The sequence below is a fragment of the Neomonachus schauinslandi genome, chromosome 5 (assembly GCF_002201575.2).
Source record: "Neomonachus schauinslandi chromosome 5, ASM220157v2, whole genome shotgun sequence".
Classification (NCBI taxonomy): domain Eukaryota; kingdom Metazoa; phylum Chordata; class Mammalia; order Carnivora; family Phocidae; genus Neomonachus; species Neomonachus schauinslandi.
In genome coordinates this window covers 169,229,125-169,243,167 of record NC_058407.1, presented here as the reverse complement: position 1 = coordinate 169,243,167, position 14,043 = coordinate 169,229,125, and the positions used below count along the sequence as shown (strand labels likewise).

At 48.1% G+C, this 14,043-nt stretch overlaps 1 protein-coding gene across 3 annotated transcripts; it reads left to right on the top strand.

The window, feature by feature from the left end:
* Positions 1-9,710: 9,710 nt before the first annotated feature.
* POP7 (POP7 homolog, ribonuclease P/MRP subunit) lies at positions 9,711-10,813 on the top strand. Of its 3 annotated transcripts, none has more exons than XM_021680064.1 (2): positions 9,711-9,818; positions 10,127-10,813. In XM_021680064.1, exon 2 carries the CDS (start codon positions 10,137-10,139, stop codon positions 10,557-10,559), a length of 423 nt encoding a protein of 140 aa, XP_021535739.1. In that variant the 5' UTR covers positions 9,711-9,818; positions 10,127-10,136; the 3' UTR covers positions 10,560-10,813. The 3 variants fall into 3 exon arrangements, with proteins under 3 accessions (XP_021535739.1, XP_021535740.1, XP_044771092.1); XM_021680065.1 differs by having other exon boundaries at positions 9,723-9,891; XM_044915157.1 differs by lacking the exon at positions 9,711-9,818 and adding an exon at positions 9,910-10,053 and having other exon boundaries at positions 10,084-10,813.
* The last annotated feature ends 3,230 nt before the right edge of the window (positions 10,814-14,043 follow it).

The following is a 14,043-nucleotide window of genomic DNA, read 5'->3' as shown; positions in this document are numbered from 1 at the left end:
CGGCGGCGGCGGGGGAGGGGGCGCTGGCGCTCCCGCGGCGGCCGCTCCTCTCTGTTTGTGTTTGTAGCAAGATGGCTGCCCGCCTCGCACCACGTGACGCGGACGCGGGGCCGCGGGGCCGCCCCCTCCGCCGCCGCCGCCCCCGTCGCCGCCGCGGTCGCTCAGGCCCCCTCCACGGCTCTGGCCCCCAGCCACCCGCACGGCCTCGCGCCCGCCCCGCCTCCTCAGTGGGGAGCCCGGACGCCTGCTGCCCCCGACCCCCCCGGCACGTGACCCGGGGCCTGGCTCGTCACGTGATGCAGGGCCTGCAGCGGGCCGGGGGGGTGTCGGGGGTCCCCGCGGGGCGCTCCCCGGCTGTTCCCCGGCACGTGACGCGCGACCGTCGCGACGGAGGCCGCTGCAGGTGGCATCGCAGGGCTTGCCTCGCCAGTCGGCTTCCTCCAGGAAGCCCGCCTGGATTGAAGGAGATAACATATAATCCCGAGGTGCGTTCATCAGACGTCCTGGGATATGTGAAATAAGTGAGGAACTTATGATTTGGACACTGTCCGAGGCAGCGCTGACTGGTGAGACCCATTCCATCTGGCTCCGCCACTGACTAGCTTCTAGACCCTGGGGGAAAGCAGTTGATGCTTTCGGCCTCCATTTCACTTTCACAGCCAGGTGTTAATGCTGTTCTCCGCCCCACCCCGATCCCCACGCCTCTCCCTTCCCGGAGTGCTGAAAGAATTAAAATAGATGGGAAAAAAAAAAAAGGTGAATATGAAAGGCTGTGAAAAGAGAAATTATTATGCAAATTTGAGAAGTAGATCGACACCTCCTTTGTTTAAAAAAAGTGGTTTTCAAGAAAGACTTCCAAATCCCTGAACTTTTGGGGACGAAAAGTTTGTTTTTTTGCCCCCTGTGTATTTTCACTTTTTTTTTTTTTTTTTGGATAGTTATTCCAGAATGTATACTTCACTTTCCAGCTTCCTAAAACAGCTGTTAGCAAACACAATGTAATCCTTCTCAGGACAGGAAAAGTAAAGTCAGACTGAGAACTTCAGTCCCTTGTGTTGTGCCATAGTTGAGCACAGACCTCAGGAGCTACCAGAAGGCCCTTTGTTCCTGCACTGAGTGTTCCCCAGGCTTCTATGCACTTGTAGTTTTAGGGTCTGTTCTTTCAGTTCCTTTCACTTTCTTGCAGTCAGGACTTCTGTCCTAATGCCGCCAGTCTCCCAGCTTGCTTGGAGGCTGGAAAATGGCAATTGTTTAAAGCAAGGGTTCCCATGCGGGTTTTATTCATTACTGCCTGTGGCCTTGGAAATAATCTCTTCCGTCTCTGGAATGTATGGTAAAGCATTTAACATAGTGCTTGGCACAGGGCAAGTACTCCACAAATGTTAGCTGACGGGGGCTTCTGGTTCCAACAGGGTGGACAATATTCAGATTGTTAACACTGTATAAAAATGTATCAATAGAATCCAGGCTTGGGTGAGAATTCTTCACCTAAAGTTCATAAACGTACAACAGTTTTTTGTTACTGAAAACCTGTTGTTGCTTTTTGTTTGTTTTTTAACTTTGCTAGAGTGTGTCCTGAGCGATTCAAGTTCCCAGCAGCCTAATCTCTGAATGAGTAAGGTCTTAGCATGTTTTAATTGTTAATTAGCAAATGCCAGATTGCAAATTTTGGTGGAGAAATGGCATAGGGGAAGGGGGGGGTTCTGTGGAATGCTGTCTGTAGGGGATGGTGGGGGCCTGTGCTGAGCTGGACGGAAGGCATTTGGGTAGGTTTAGGAAAAGTGGGGGTCAGCTTTACAATAGCCGCAATCTAGGCTGATGGGAGAAGAGCACCTGGATTGCTAGTTGGATGAGAAGGGGAGCAGAACTTCAGCTGAGGGCTTTGACTGCCACCATAAAAATGTGTTTGATCTGAGAGTAGAACCAACTAGATGCAGTCTGGCAAGGAGCACACGCTGGACTCCAGGGTACAAGACTGGAGGGATCACCGAGGGTGCCTTGTGTTCCAGCTTGTGACCCTGGCCAAGTAATCTCCCCCAACTGTCAAGTTGGGAAAGATGCTGCTGCCCCTATTGCTGAAGATACTGTGGAATTGAATCTGTTAAGCGCCCTCTTTGAGAAAGGAAACTGAAATCAGAACTGTGCGTCTCCCATACGGAATGAAAAAGAGAATTACAAAAAAAACACTTAGATCTAAAATATTTTTGTGGGGCGCCTGGGTGGCTCAGTCGTTGAGCATCTGCCTTCGGCTCAGGTCATGATCCCAGGGTCCTGGGATGGAGTCCTGCATGGGGCTCCCCGCTCGGCAGGGAGCCTGCTTCTTCCTCTCCCTCTGCCTGCCTCTCCCCCTGCTTGTGCTCTCTCGCTCTCTCTCTCTCCCTCAAATAAACACTTAAAATAAATAAGTAAATTGGCACACTCTTGAACTAAAGAAAGATTTGGTGAGGTGATTAGTTGAGATGAAAGGGAGGTCTCAAGTCTAAAAAGCCAAGCTCTGCCTTTTTTTCCTAATGGCAGTTCCTCTCTGGTGTTTGCCTTCAACGAAATGCAAAAAGATAAGGGGCATCTTAATGTCAACTTAGTTTTTTACAGTGCCTGACTTCACCCACCTAAATCATGAACCTTTATATTTATCTGGATGTCAAAGTTTAGAAAACATACTTCAGATCTCATGAAAAGACACATCCTGAGTAAAGGAGTGATAGTTCCTTTTTTAAAAAAATTTTTTTAAAGATTTGATTTTATTGGGGCTCCTGGGTGGCTCAGTTAAGCATCTGCCTTCGGCTCAGGTCATGATCACAGGGTTCCTGGACCTGAGCCCCACATTGGGCTCCCTGCTCAGCAAGGAGTCTGCTTCTCCCTCTCCCTCTGCCTCTCCTCCTGGCTCATGCCCTCTCTCTCTCCTTAAAAAAAAAATTTTATTTATTTGAGACAGAGAACACGAGCAGGGGAAGAGGGGCAGAGGGAGAGGAAGAGGGAGAAGCAGACTCCCCACTGAGTAGGGAGCCCCACACGGGGCTCAAACCCAGGACCCAGGGATCATGACCAGCAAGCCAAAGGCAGACGCTTAACCAGCTGAGCCACACAGATGCCCCTGGAGTGATAGTTCATAAACTATGTTTATTGTTAATTATCAGACAAAATGGGCCTCAAAATGAATTTATTGCATTCAGAATTACTTTCTGCCATGAGCTAAGTTTTTCAGTCTATCAAATGTAACAGCTTGTCAAGTCATCAATGACCTATACGTTGCTGAATCCACTGGTCCATTACCTTATGTGGCCTGTCAGCGGCATATGTCACAGCTGGTCACTCCCTCCTCCAGGAAATGCTTTCTTCACCTAGTTTCCAGGACACCATACTCCCTGGGTTCCCTCCTACCTCACCAGCTGCTCTTTCTGAGTCCTTTGCTGATTCCTTCTTTCTTCCTTAACTCACAGGACTCAGTCCTTCCAGACCTCTCCACCCTACCAGGAGGGACTGTACAGACTATGAGCTCCACTGCTAGACATTCCTATCTCAGCTTAGCCACCGCTTCTTTTGGAAAACCTTAGTTCTCCCCAAGATCATATTGACTATTCCTCCTTGGGGCTCCACTGAATCCCGTACATGCTCCCCATTTAGCACTGGGCGCACTATTTTGCTCATCTTGTTTGCCTTCCACGAGTTGCTCAGCACGGTATTCTGTGATGTAGCTAGTATTCCAACAGCCTATCAAGTCTTCTGGATCCACCTTTTACTGCTGAGGACTTTTCCATGGTATGGATGTGCCATTTTGTTTAACCATTCCCCCACTGAAAGACACCTGGGGTATTTCCAGTTCAGGGTTAGTACAAACAAAACTGCTATAGACATTCATGAACAGGTTTTTAAATGCCTTTGAGTGCTCTTGCTGGGTCGTATGCTGAGTGCATGTATGCTGGTTAATTTTAGAAGAAACTGCCAAACTATTTTCCAGAGAGCCTGGACCATTTAACGTTCCCACTGGCAGTATGTGAGACATTCAGTTTCCGTGCATTCTCTTCAATACTTGGTATCGTCAAGACTCTTCCTTGTAGACATTCTACTAGGCATGTGGTGGTTTTAATTTGTCATGGTTGTCATGGGTTTAATTTGCGTTTCCTTAGCGGCTAACAATGTTGACTATCTTATGTGCTTACTTGCCGTCCTTATACCCTCTTTGCCAAACTGTTCAAGACTTTTGCCCATTTTCTAATCGGGTTGTTTGTTTTCTAACTCTTGAGTTTATTTTTTTAAAAGATTTTTTACTGGGGCGCCTGGGTGGCTCAGTCGTTAAGCGTCTGCCTTCAGCTCAGGTCATGATCCCAGGGTCATGGGATCGAGCCCCGCATGGGGCTCCCTGCTCCGCAGGAAGCCTGCTTCTCCCTCTCCCACTCCCCCTGCTTGTGTTCCCTCTCTCGCTGTGGCTCTGTCAAATAAATAAAATCTTTAAAAAAATTAAAAAATATATTTTTTATTTTTGACAGAGAGTGTGTACAAGCAGGGGAAGAAGCAGGCAGAGGGAGAGGGAGAAGCAGGTTCCCTGCTGAGCAGGGAGCCCGATGCGGGGCTCGATCCCAGGACCCTGGGATCAGGACCAGAGCTGAAGGCAGACGCTTAAACGTCTGAGCCACCCAGATGCCCCTCTAACTCTTGAGTTTAGAAAGTTCTATTCGGGATACAAGTCCTTTGTCTGATAAGTAATTTGCAAATATTTTCTCCCAGTCTATGGCTTCTCTTCATTCTCTGGATATGGTCTTTCACAGAGTGAAAGTTTTTGATTTTTCCCCTTTTTGCCGCATTATGAGATATAATTGATAAAATATCAATTTTCTTCTATAATAGATTGTGCTTTTCCTGTTGTGTCTTAAGAAGTCTTCACCTGACCCTATGTTCATGAAGATTTTTTCCTATATTTTCTTCTAAGAGTTTCATAATTTTACATTTTTATTTAGACCTATGATCCATTTTGTGTTAATTTTTTTGCGTAGGGCTAAGGTTCAATTCTTTGCCTTTTTATCAAATTGTTTCAGCACCACTTGCTGAAAAGACTTATTCTTTCCCCTTTCAACTGCTTTTGCACCTTTGGCTATGTTTGTGTGAATCTATTTCTGGGTTCTCTATTCCAATTTATCGATTTGTGTGTCTATCCCTTGGCAGATACCACACTGTCTTGATACTGTATTTATGTAGTAGTAAGTCTTAAAATCAGCGCGATTCCAACTTTTTCAAAATTGCTTTAACTTCCCTTGCCCTTCCATGTTAACTTTATAATAAAGCTGTCTGTAACTACAAAGATTCTTGCTGGGATTTTCATAGGAATTGCCTTAAATCTAGAGTTCAGTTTGGAGAGAACTGGTATCTTTACTATGTTCAGTCTTCCAATACATGGACATATGGACATCTCTCCATTAATTTAGATCTTCTTTGAGTTCTTCATCAGGGTTTTGTAGTTTTTAGCATACAGATTCTGTACATGTTTTGTCAGACTTACACCTAAATATTTCTCCCTCCTTCTACTTCCCTCCTCACCCCCTATATATTCCCCCCCATTGTAAATAGTATTGTATTTTAAATTTTGGTGTCCAATTATTTATTGACAGTATATATAAATACAGTTGATTTTTGTATGTTAATCTTATATCCTGTTAAACTTGCTAAACTCATTTATTAATTATACAAGTTCTTTGTAGATTCCTTGGGACTTTTTATGTATACAGTCATGCCGTCTGCAAATAGAGAGTTTTACATCTTCCTTTCCAATCTTTTCTTTGCCTTATTGCACTGTATCCTTTCCTTGCCTTATTGAACTGGCTGGGACTTTAACCACGAGAGAGAGTTCCTGATTTTAAGAGAAAACTGTCTAGTCTTACACCATTAAATATGATTGTAGCTGTAGGGTTTCTGTAGATTTTTTTTTTTAAGATTTTATTTATTTGACAGAGAGAGAGAGCACGATCAGTGAGAGCAGCAGAGGGAAAGGGAGAAGCAGGCTCCCCGCTGAGCAGGGAGCCTGCAGTGGGACTCCTGGGGTTCTTGGCTCATGGGGCTTTGGGCTCATAGGGCTCTGGTTTCGATCCCAGGTCCCTGAGATCATGACCTAAGCCAAAGGCAGACACTTACCTGACTGAGCCACCCAGGCGCCCCTCTGTAGATGTTCTTTAACGGGTTGAGGAAGTTCCTTCTATTCTTTGCTGAGAGTTTTTTCATAAATGAATACTAAATTATGTTAAATGTTTCTTTCTGTATTGATTGGTATGATCATATACATTGTTTGTTTAGCCTGTTAATATGGTAAATGAGAGCAATTGGTTTTCTTATATTGAACCAGTCTGGCAACTTTGGAGTAAACTCTACTTGGTCATGATTTATAATTCTTTATATATACTGCTGGATGCAGTTTGCTAGAATTTTGTTGAGAATTTTTACATCTTTGTTCATGAGAAATTTTGGTCTGTAGTTTTCGTTTGTATAATCTTTGTCTGGTTTTGGTCTCATAAAATTAGTTAGGAAATGTTCCTTCCTCTTCTATAGAGAAGAGATTGTGTAGAATTTGTGGTCTTGTTTTTTTTTTTTTGGTAGAGTTCACCACTGAAATGTGGACCTAGATATTTCTTTTTTTAAAGGTTTTTTTTTTTTTAAATATGAATGTAATTACTTGAATAATTACAGGACTATTCAGATGATCTGTTTCATCTCAGGTAAGTTCGGTAGGTTGTGGTTGTCTAGGAAATTGGTCCATTTCATTTAAGTTGCTGAATTTGTATATATAGAGTTGTTTGTACAGGCATAACTTATTTTATTGTACTTTGTAGGTACTGCAATTTTTACAAATTGAACGTTTGTGGCAATCCTGTCAGCACCACTTTTCCAACAACATCTGTTTACTTCTTTAAAAAAAAAATTTTTTTTTTATTTATTGGGACACCTGGGTGGCTCAGTGGTTGAGCACCTGCCTTCAGTTCAGGTCATGATCCCAGGGTCCTGGAATCAACCATCAGGCTCCCTGCTAAGGAGCCTGCTTCTCCTTCTCCCTCTGCCTGATGCTCCCCTTGCTTGTGTTCTCTGTCAAATGAATGAATAAAATCTTTAAAAAAAAGAATAAAGTCTATTTAAAAAAAAATTGGTATTTGAGAGAGGGAGTGTGCCTGCACAAGCAGGGCGAGAGGGGAGAAGCAGGCTCCCCCCTGAGCAGGGAAGCTCCACAAGGATGATCCCAGGATGCTGAGATTATGACCTGAGCTGAAGGCAGATGCTTAACTGACTGAGCCACCCAAGCGCCCTGCATTTGCCTACTTCTGTGTCTGTGTGTCATTTTCGTAATTCTCTTGATATTTCAAACTTCTTATATTTGTTATGGTGATCTGTAATCAGTAACTACAACTCACTGAAAGCTCAGATGATTAGCATTTTTCAGCAATGAAGTATTTTTAAATTAAGATATATACTTTTCTTTAGACATAATGCCATTGCAAACTTTAGACTACAGTATGATGTAAACATAAATTTTGTATGTACTGGGAAACCAAAAAAAATTTGACTCATTTTACTGTGATACTCACTTTATTGCAGTGGTTTGGAACCCAACCCACAATATCTCTAAGGCATGCCTGTAATATTCTCTAAGTATCTTTTGCATATGAGGATCTTTAGTGCTATCCCTCCTTTCGTTTCTGGTAATCATAATTTGAGTCTTCCTTCTTTTTAAGCTTTTTTTTTTTTTTTTAAGTAATCTCTACACCCAACAGGGGGCTCAAACTAATAACCCCCTATCAAGAGTTGCGTGCTCTACTGACTGAGCCAGCCAGGCACCTCCAGTTTTCCTTCCCTTGTTCTTGCTTTTTTGTCAGTCTTGCTAGATGCTTATCAACTTTATTGATCTTTGCAAAGAACCACCTTTTATATTGAGTTTCTCTATTGTTTTCGTGTTCAGTTTTATTGGTTTTTGTTCTTTATTATTTCCTCACTTCTCTTCCCTTTGGGTTTATTTGGCTCTTCATTTTCTAGTTCCTTGAGGTGGAAGCTTAGATTACACTTCCATTCTTTTAAAAATACCCTCCAGTGTTTCCAGAATACTCGTTGGTTCCCTGAAGAACTCCTGTTTATCCATCAAAACTCAGCTCAGGGGCACCTGGGTGGCTCAGTCTGTTAAGCGTCTGCCTTCAGCTCATGTCATGATCTCAGGGTCCTGGGATCGAGCCCTGCATCCAGCTCCCTGCTCTGCGGGGAGCCTGCTTCTCCCTCTCCCTCTGCCTGCAGTTCCCCCTGCTTGTGCGCGCTCTCTCTATATCAAATAAGTAAATAAAATCTTAAAACAACTCAGCTCAAATGTCACTTCTCAGGCAGAATAGGGTTGTGGCCAGCCTTTCCTCCTCACCTCCACATAAACCCCCAAACTTGTGATTAATGAAAGAATCTGAAGCTAAAAGGAGTACAGGATTTAAATGGTGCTGGGAGCGAAGTTCTCAGGAACCTGACCCCCTTCCAACCTCCAGTCAAATGGGGCCATAAAAATGCCAACTCCCGGGGCGCCTGGGTGGCTCAGTCCTTACGCGTCTGCCTTCGGCTCAGGTCATGATCCCAGGGTCCTGGGATCGAGCCCCGCATCGGGCTCCCTGCTCCGCGGGAAGCCTGTTTCTCCCTCTCCCTCTCCCCCTGCTTGTGATCCTGCTCTCACTGTGTCTCTGTCAAATAAATAAATAAATCTTTAAAAAAAAAAAAAAGCCAACTCCCATGTGTAGGCTTACAGTTCACAGGGTTATAGTGGGTTTCACAGTTGCAAAACAGGAATTATCATCCCCATTTGAGTGCTGGGGCAACTCAAGCAGGGAATAGTTCTAGGTCCCCAGTGCAGGTCTAACTCACTTTTGAAGGGAACTCTCCAGAAGCTATACCAGTCTGACCAGAGGAAACTCCTCCCTACTGGCCCTTGAAAGCCACGAACCACCAGGCGCCGTCCCGCCCTGACCGCCAGGGGGCGCACGTCCCTGCTGGGGTGGGCAGAGGCCGATGAGCTAGCTGGGGGGTAAAGGTTGAGGGGTGTGGGTGGGTCAGCGTGCTCTGGGGGGAGCCGTGAAAGTAGGGCCTACGGCTCATAGCTTGGGGCCCCAAGGGCTGACTTGGGGGGGGGTCAGCCCTTGCGAGACATAGGGGAGAAGGACGGGTCCCCGTGTCCTACAGGGGAGAGCAGAGGCGGCGGCGTCTGCCGAGCGCCCGGCCTCACCCCTCAATCCCCCCCTCAGTCTCTGGGCAGCAGGGACCTTGGGCGGGAGATCGGCTCTGCCAACTCTGCCACGCCTCCTCTAACCAGAGGTACTGCAATGGACGCGGGAGTCCAGACTTGCCTTTAGGTCCCTTCACCTTCTTGAACCCTCCCGGCTGTCTTTGTAAGCCCCTACCTCAAATCCTCCACGCTTCTAGAAAAGTCTCCTCTCTCCCTTTCTCCCCTTCAGGACCCCTCCGTGGGCCAAGAACTTGGACTGGCCTAGGAAAGCTTACCCTCCCGGGCTTTGACTTAGTACACGCCTCCTGCCTCCGCACCCCGCTTGCGTGGCGTACACATGGTGGAGCCCGTCTCCCAGCGCTCTCGCGTTACCTAGACACACCGCACGGTCGCGCGAACGCCCAGAGGGGCGGGGAGAACGGAGGCCGGGAAGGCGATTCGTGGATCGCGGGGGACGGGCGCGCGTGCGCACTGCGCAGCCCTCTCAGGAGCCCGGAGCCGTGAGGGCGGCTGCAGTCTCGCGATTCTCTAGCGCGCCGCTTTTCTTCTCTTCCTGGGTCCTGCGTGTCCGGCGCCGGACGCTCAGTCCGAGAGGGTGGGCGCAGCACTTGAGTGGCTTGGCCCGGACTGGGCCGCGTGCTCGGGGAGAGGACTGTGGACTGGAGAGTGTAGGCGCGGGGGAAGGGGGCGGGTGGAGGGGCCTGAGGTTGGGGGCGATGCCCTCAATGAATAGGAACTGGGGGTGAGGGAGCTTGAGGTGAGTGGGAGGGGACTGGGGCTGGAAGGCAAGAGGGCAGTTGAGTGCGTCCCCTCCTGTCTGCACCGTTTGGGCTGGAAACGCGGTGGAAAAGGCAGCGAAGTCTCTTGTCACGTCTCTCTGATCTCCTCTCTTCCCCGCGTCAGGGCACACAGCATGGCGGAAAACCGAGAGCCCCGCGGGGCCGTCGAGGCTGAGCTGGACCCGGTGGAGTATACCCTTCGGAAGCGGCTCCCTCACCGCCTGCCCCGGAGGCCCAATGACATTTATGTCAACATGAAGACTGACTTTAAGGCCCAGTTGGCCCGCTGCCAAAAGCTTCTGGACGGAGGGGCTCGGGGTCAGAATTCATGCAGTGAGATCTACATTCATGGCTTGGGCCTGGCCATCAACCGTGCCATCAACATTGCCCTACAGCTTCAGGCGGGCAGCTTCGGGTCCTTGCAGGTGGCTGCCAATACCTCCACCGTGGAGCTTGTCGATGAGCTGGAACCAGAGACTGATACACGAGAGCCGCTGACCCGCATCCGCAACAACTCGGCCATCCACATCCGGGTCTTCAGGGTTGCACCCAAGTAATGGAAATGAGGATGGCCACCTTATCCCCCCCCCCCACATAAGTAGGCTCAGATATGGCTCTTCTTGTACTGAGTACAGTCATGGACCTCCTACCAGAGCCACGTAAGAAAAAGCCTGTCCCCTTATAGCCCAGAGGACTCTGAACTGCGAGGGAGAGTATTGTCTCTTGTTGGGCCCAAGCAGTGGGTCTTCCCGAGTCTTTGTGGTCTGTAACCATTGTCCTAGACAATAAAAACTACCAAGTTGTGTTAGTATGCAGCCGCCCACCGCCACTGTCTCTCCCCTGTGTAAATTCTGTATGTACGGGGAAAGGGAGAGTAGGAACCTTTACAAGTATTTACATACAGGAGGGAACCCCAGGTGTTTCTTGCCTTTGCAGAGAGCATAGATAGTACTACGGACAGTGTAACAAAACAAACTTTAGTACAAGCAAAAGCCTGAGAATCCCAGTGTTTGCTTTAAATTTTTTTGTACTCTCAGAGGCAGGCCGAGTGGATAAGGTATACACTCTTGCCTGCTGAAAGCGCAGCTGGGATGGTTGTAACTCAGGAAGCATTAGGCTTCTTGGTGGCGGTTCCCAGGACGAGGAAGGTGAGCATTTAAAGACGAAGGGAGCAAAGACTGGGACCTCCTTTGTGTCAGGCTCTGTGATAGGGACTAACACACTGCTTCATTTGATTCCCAGTCCTGCTGGGCCCAAGTGGTTCCAAGCAGCTGTGGTCCAGAGCCCTTTAGGCCCTCCGGGTGGGCTGCTCTAGTGGGAAGGGAGAGCCTCCTGCCTGAATTACCGGGCACGCAGATAATAAGTTTTTTGTTCAGATATTTGTAAGGGGATCTGATTTCTCATGTTTATCAAGCTAGAGTCATCCAAAGCAATGTTTATCAAAGTGGGTGGTGATCCATTTGTGGGTCTCGAAATCGATTTACTGGGTCCGAGCCTTTTAAAAATCTTACAGAAATGGACCTGAAATGGTAATGTTGGTGCTTTTCAGTTACAGATCTGTGTGTACTACACATGTGCTAGTTACAATATAAATTGTGTTTTTTACTGTTGATCCAAGTCACAAGAGTTTGAAAGCCTCTGATCTAACAGTAACAGAATTTTACTCAAGTTTGCTTACAGGCAGTTTGGTTTGGGGGTCTGAAAATCAGGCTTCTCATTTACCAAAATCCCTCCCTCAGGCTTGGGTATTCCTGTCCAGGGACTTGGATACTGGATGATGACTGCCTGCAACTCAAGAAAGCAGACTCCTGACAGGAGGCCTAGTGCTTCATTCAAACAAACATGCTGAGTGCCTACTCTGGGCCAAGGCCCGGGGTGGGCCCTGGGGATACAAAACCAGTTCAAAAGCCCCTGCCTTCAAGGAGCTTCCCCATTTCACTGGGAAGGTAGATATACCCATTTTTGTGAGTGAGGTGAGTTATATAAGAATTAGGAATAGAGGGTGCCTGGGTGGCTCAGTTGGTTAAGCGACTGCCTTCGGTTCAGGTCATGATCCCGGGGTCTTGGGATCGAGTCCCGCATCGGGCTCCCTGCTCAGCGGGGAGTCTGCTTCTCCCTCTGACCCTACCCCCTCTTGTGCTCTCTCTCTCTCAAATAAATAAAATTTAAAAAAAAGAGAGAGAGAAGAAGTAAGAGTAGACATGATTTGGAAATGTGAAGAGTGAGATGGCTAGCTTCCGGGTGGGGTCCAAAATGCTTCACCTTTGACCTTGGGTATTGAAGGATGAATAGGAGTTTGCCAGGCAAAGAGAAGAGAGGACATATCTGGCAGAGGGGTCCGCATGCGCAAAGGGGGTTCGTGAATAGGCAGGGGGTGTTGTGGGACTCAAGGGTCACTCAGGGTGGCTAGAAAGCAGGAGGCACTGGGGAGACTTAAGGGAGACAAGATGAGAGGCATTTCTCTCAAATCCCCCCTGCTCTCCATACCGCCCACTTCGTTCCCCTGTCAGCCTTGACTGCAAGGCCCCCCCTTGCCCCTAGAGCCCCCAGTAGCAGCATGGGGAGCCAGCAGGGAGCTCGCTAGAACGATATGTTTCCCTGCACATATGTATTCTTGTCTCTCCATGCTCCTGGCCTGGGCCCAGCCGAGCTGGTGGCAAGCAGCTCTTTTGCATTTGGTTTGTTTTGGCAACTATCTCTCCCAGCCTATTTGTTGTTTCTACTCCCATTTCTCTCACTGCTTGCCAGTGGGGCTTCCCTCAGTGGCAGGTCCGTGGAAACAGCCCCCAGACATCGCTGCTGAAGGAAGACAGGGTCCCAGAGCTCACCCTTTTGCATGTGTGGGCAGGTAGGGGGCGTGGGGAAGGCTCCTGCATCTGCTGGAGTCCAGGCACGGTGGGCAGGGCAGGGAACTCCGAATCCCTCCCGTAGGGAGGCCGACTACCACTGTTCCCCTGCCTCCTGTTGACTGAAGTGTCTTCCATCAGGGCTGGGGATAGGGGCAGAAGGTGTGTCCACATGCAGCGCCCCTTCCCTTCTTTTTACTCAACAGCGGCAGAGGCCACAGTGAGTTTGAAATGACCGCCAACTTCAAAACCAGATCTGCAGAGGCCAGAATTGAAATGCTTTGTGGTGGAGGAGGATGCAGATATCTGCTCATCACCCATAGCATTATTGAGCACGTGTTAGTTGTAGGGATCTGTGTTAAGTGCCTGGCCTTCCCAGAAAGGTATAAACTGGTCCTCACAAGTCAATAGGGAGGGGCGCCTGGGTGGCTCAGTCGTTAAGCATCTGCCTTCGGCTCAGGTCATGGTCCCAGGGTCCTGGGATCAAGTCCCGCATCGGGCTCCCTGCCCAGCGGGAAGCCTGCTTCTCCCTCTCCCACTCCCCCTGCTTGTGTTTCCTCTCTCGCTGTGTCTCTGTCAAGTAAATAAAATCTTTAAAAAAAAAAAGTCAATAGGGAGTATGGCAAATTTTAAAAAGACAAGTAATTGGCATAGTGCTTGGAACTGTCCCTGGCATTAGGTATAGGCTCCGTAAGCTGTAAAAGCTACTATGGTTAATATGAGCCATTTTGCAAAGAAATGGTTTCGGGCCTCTTCGTGGGAATAGGGAGAGGGGAAGAAAGGTGATTTGTGTGTATTTGATTTACAAGGCCAGGCTACTAGCTCTGTTAGCTTTTACGTTTGTGGCTTGCCCAGCAGGGAAGAAGACAGGCCCTTAGGACACACGAACTGGTTTGGATGGGGTGATGATCCTCCTAGGGAGGTCCTTGTACTCTGTCTCAGGTGAGTTCCTGGCGTTTGGTCAGGAGTTGGCGAAAGAATGGCATGTTCCGTAAACCCTTGAACCTCTGGAGAAGTTGGACTAAAAGTCTGTGCTCAACATAGTGCGCCAGGGAGCAGATGTCCAACTGCATGGAGGTTTGGGGTGAAGTGAAAGTGATCCCACCAAGAAAGATGTCTGGACACGACCATTTAAGACTCTGCCTTCCTGGGGTGCCTGGGTGGCTCAGTCGGTTAGGCATCTGCCATTGGCTCG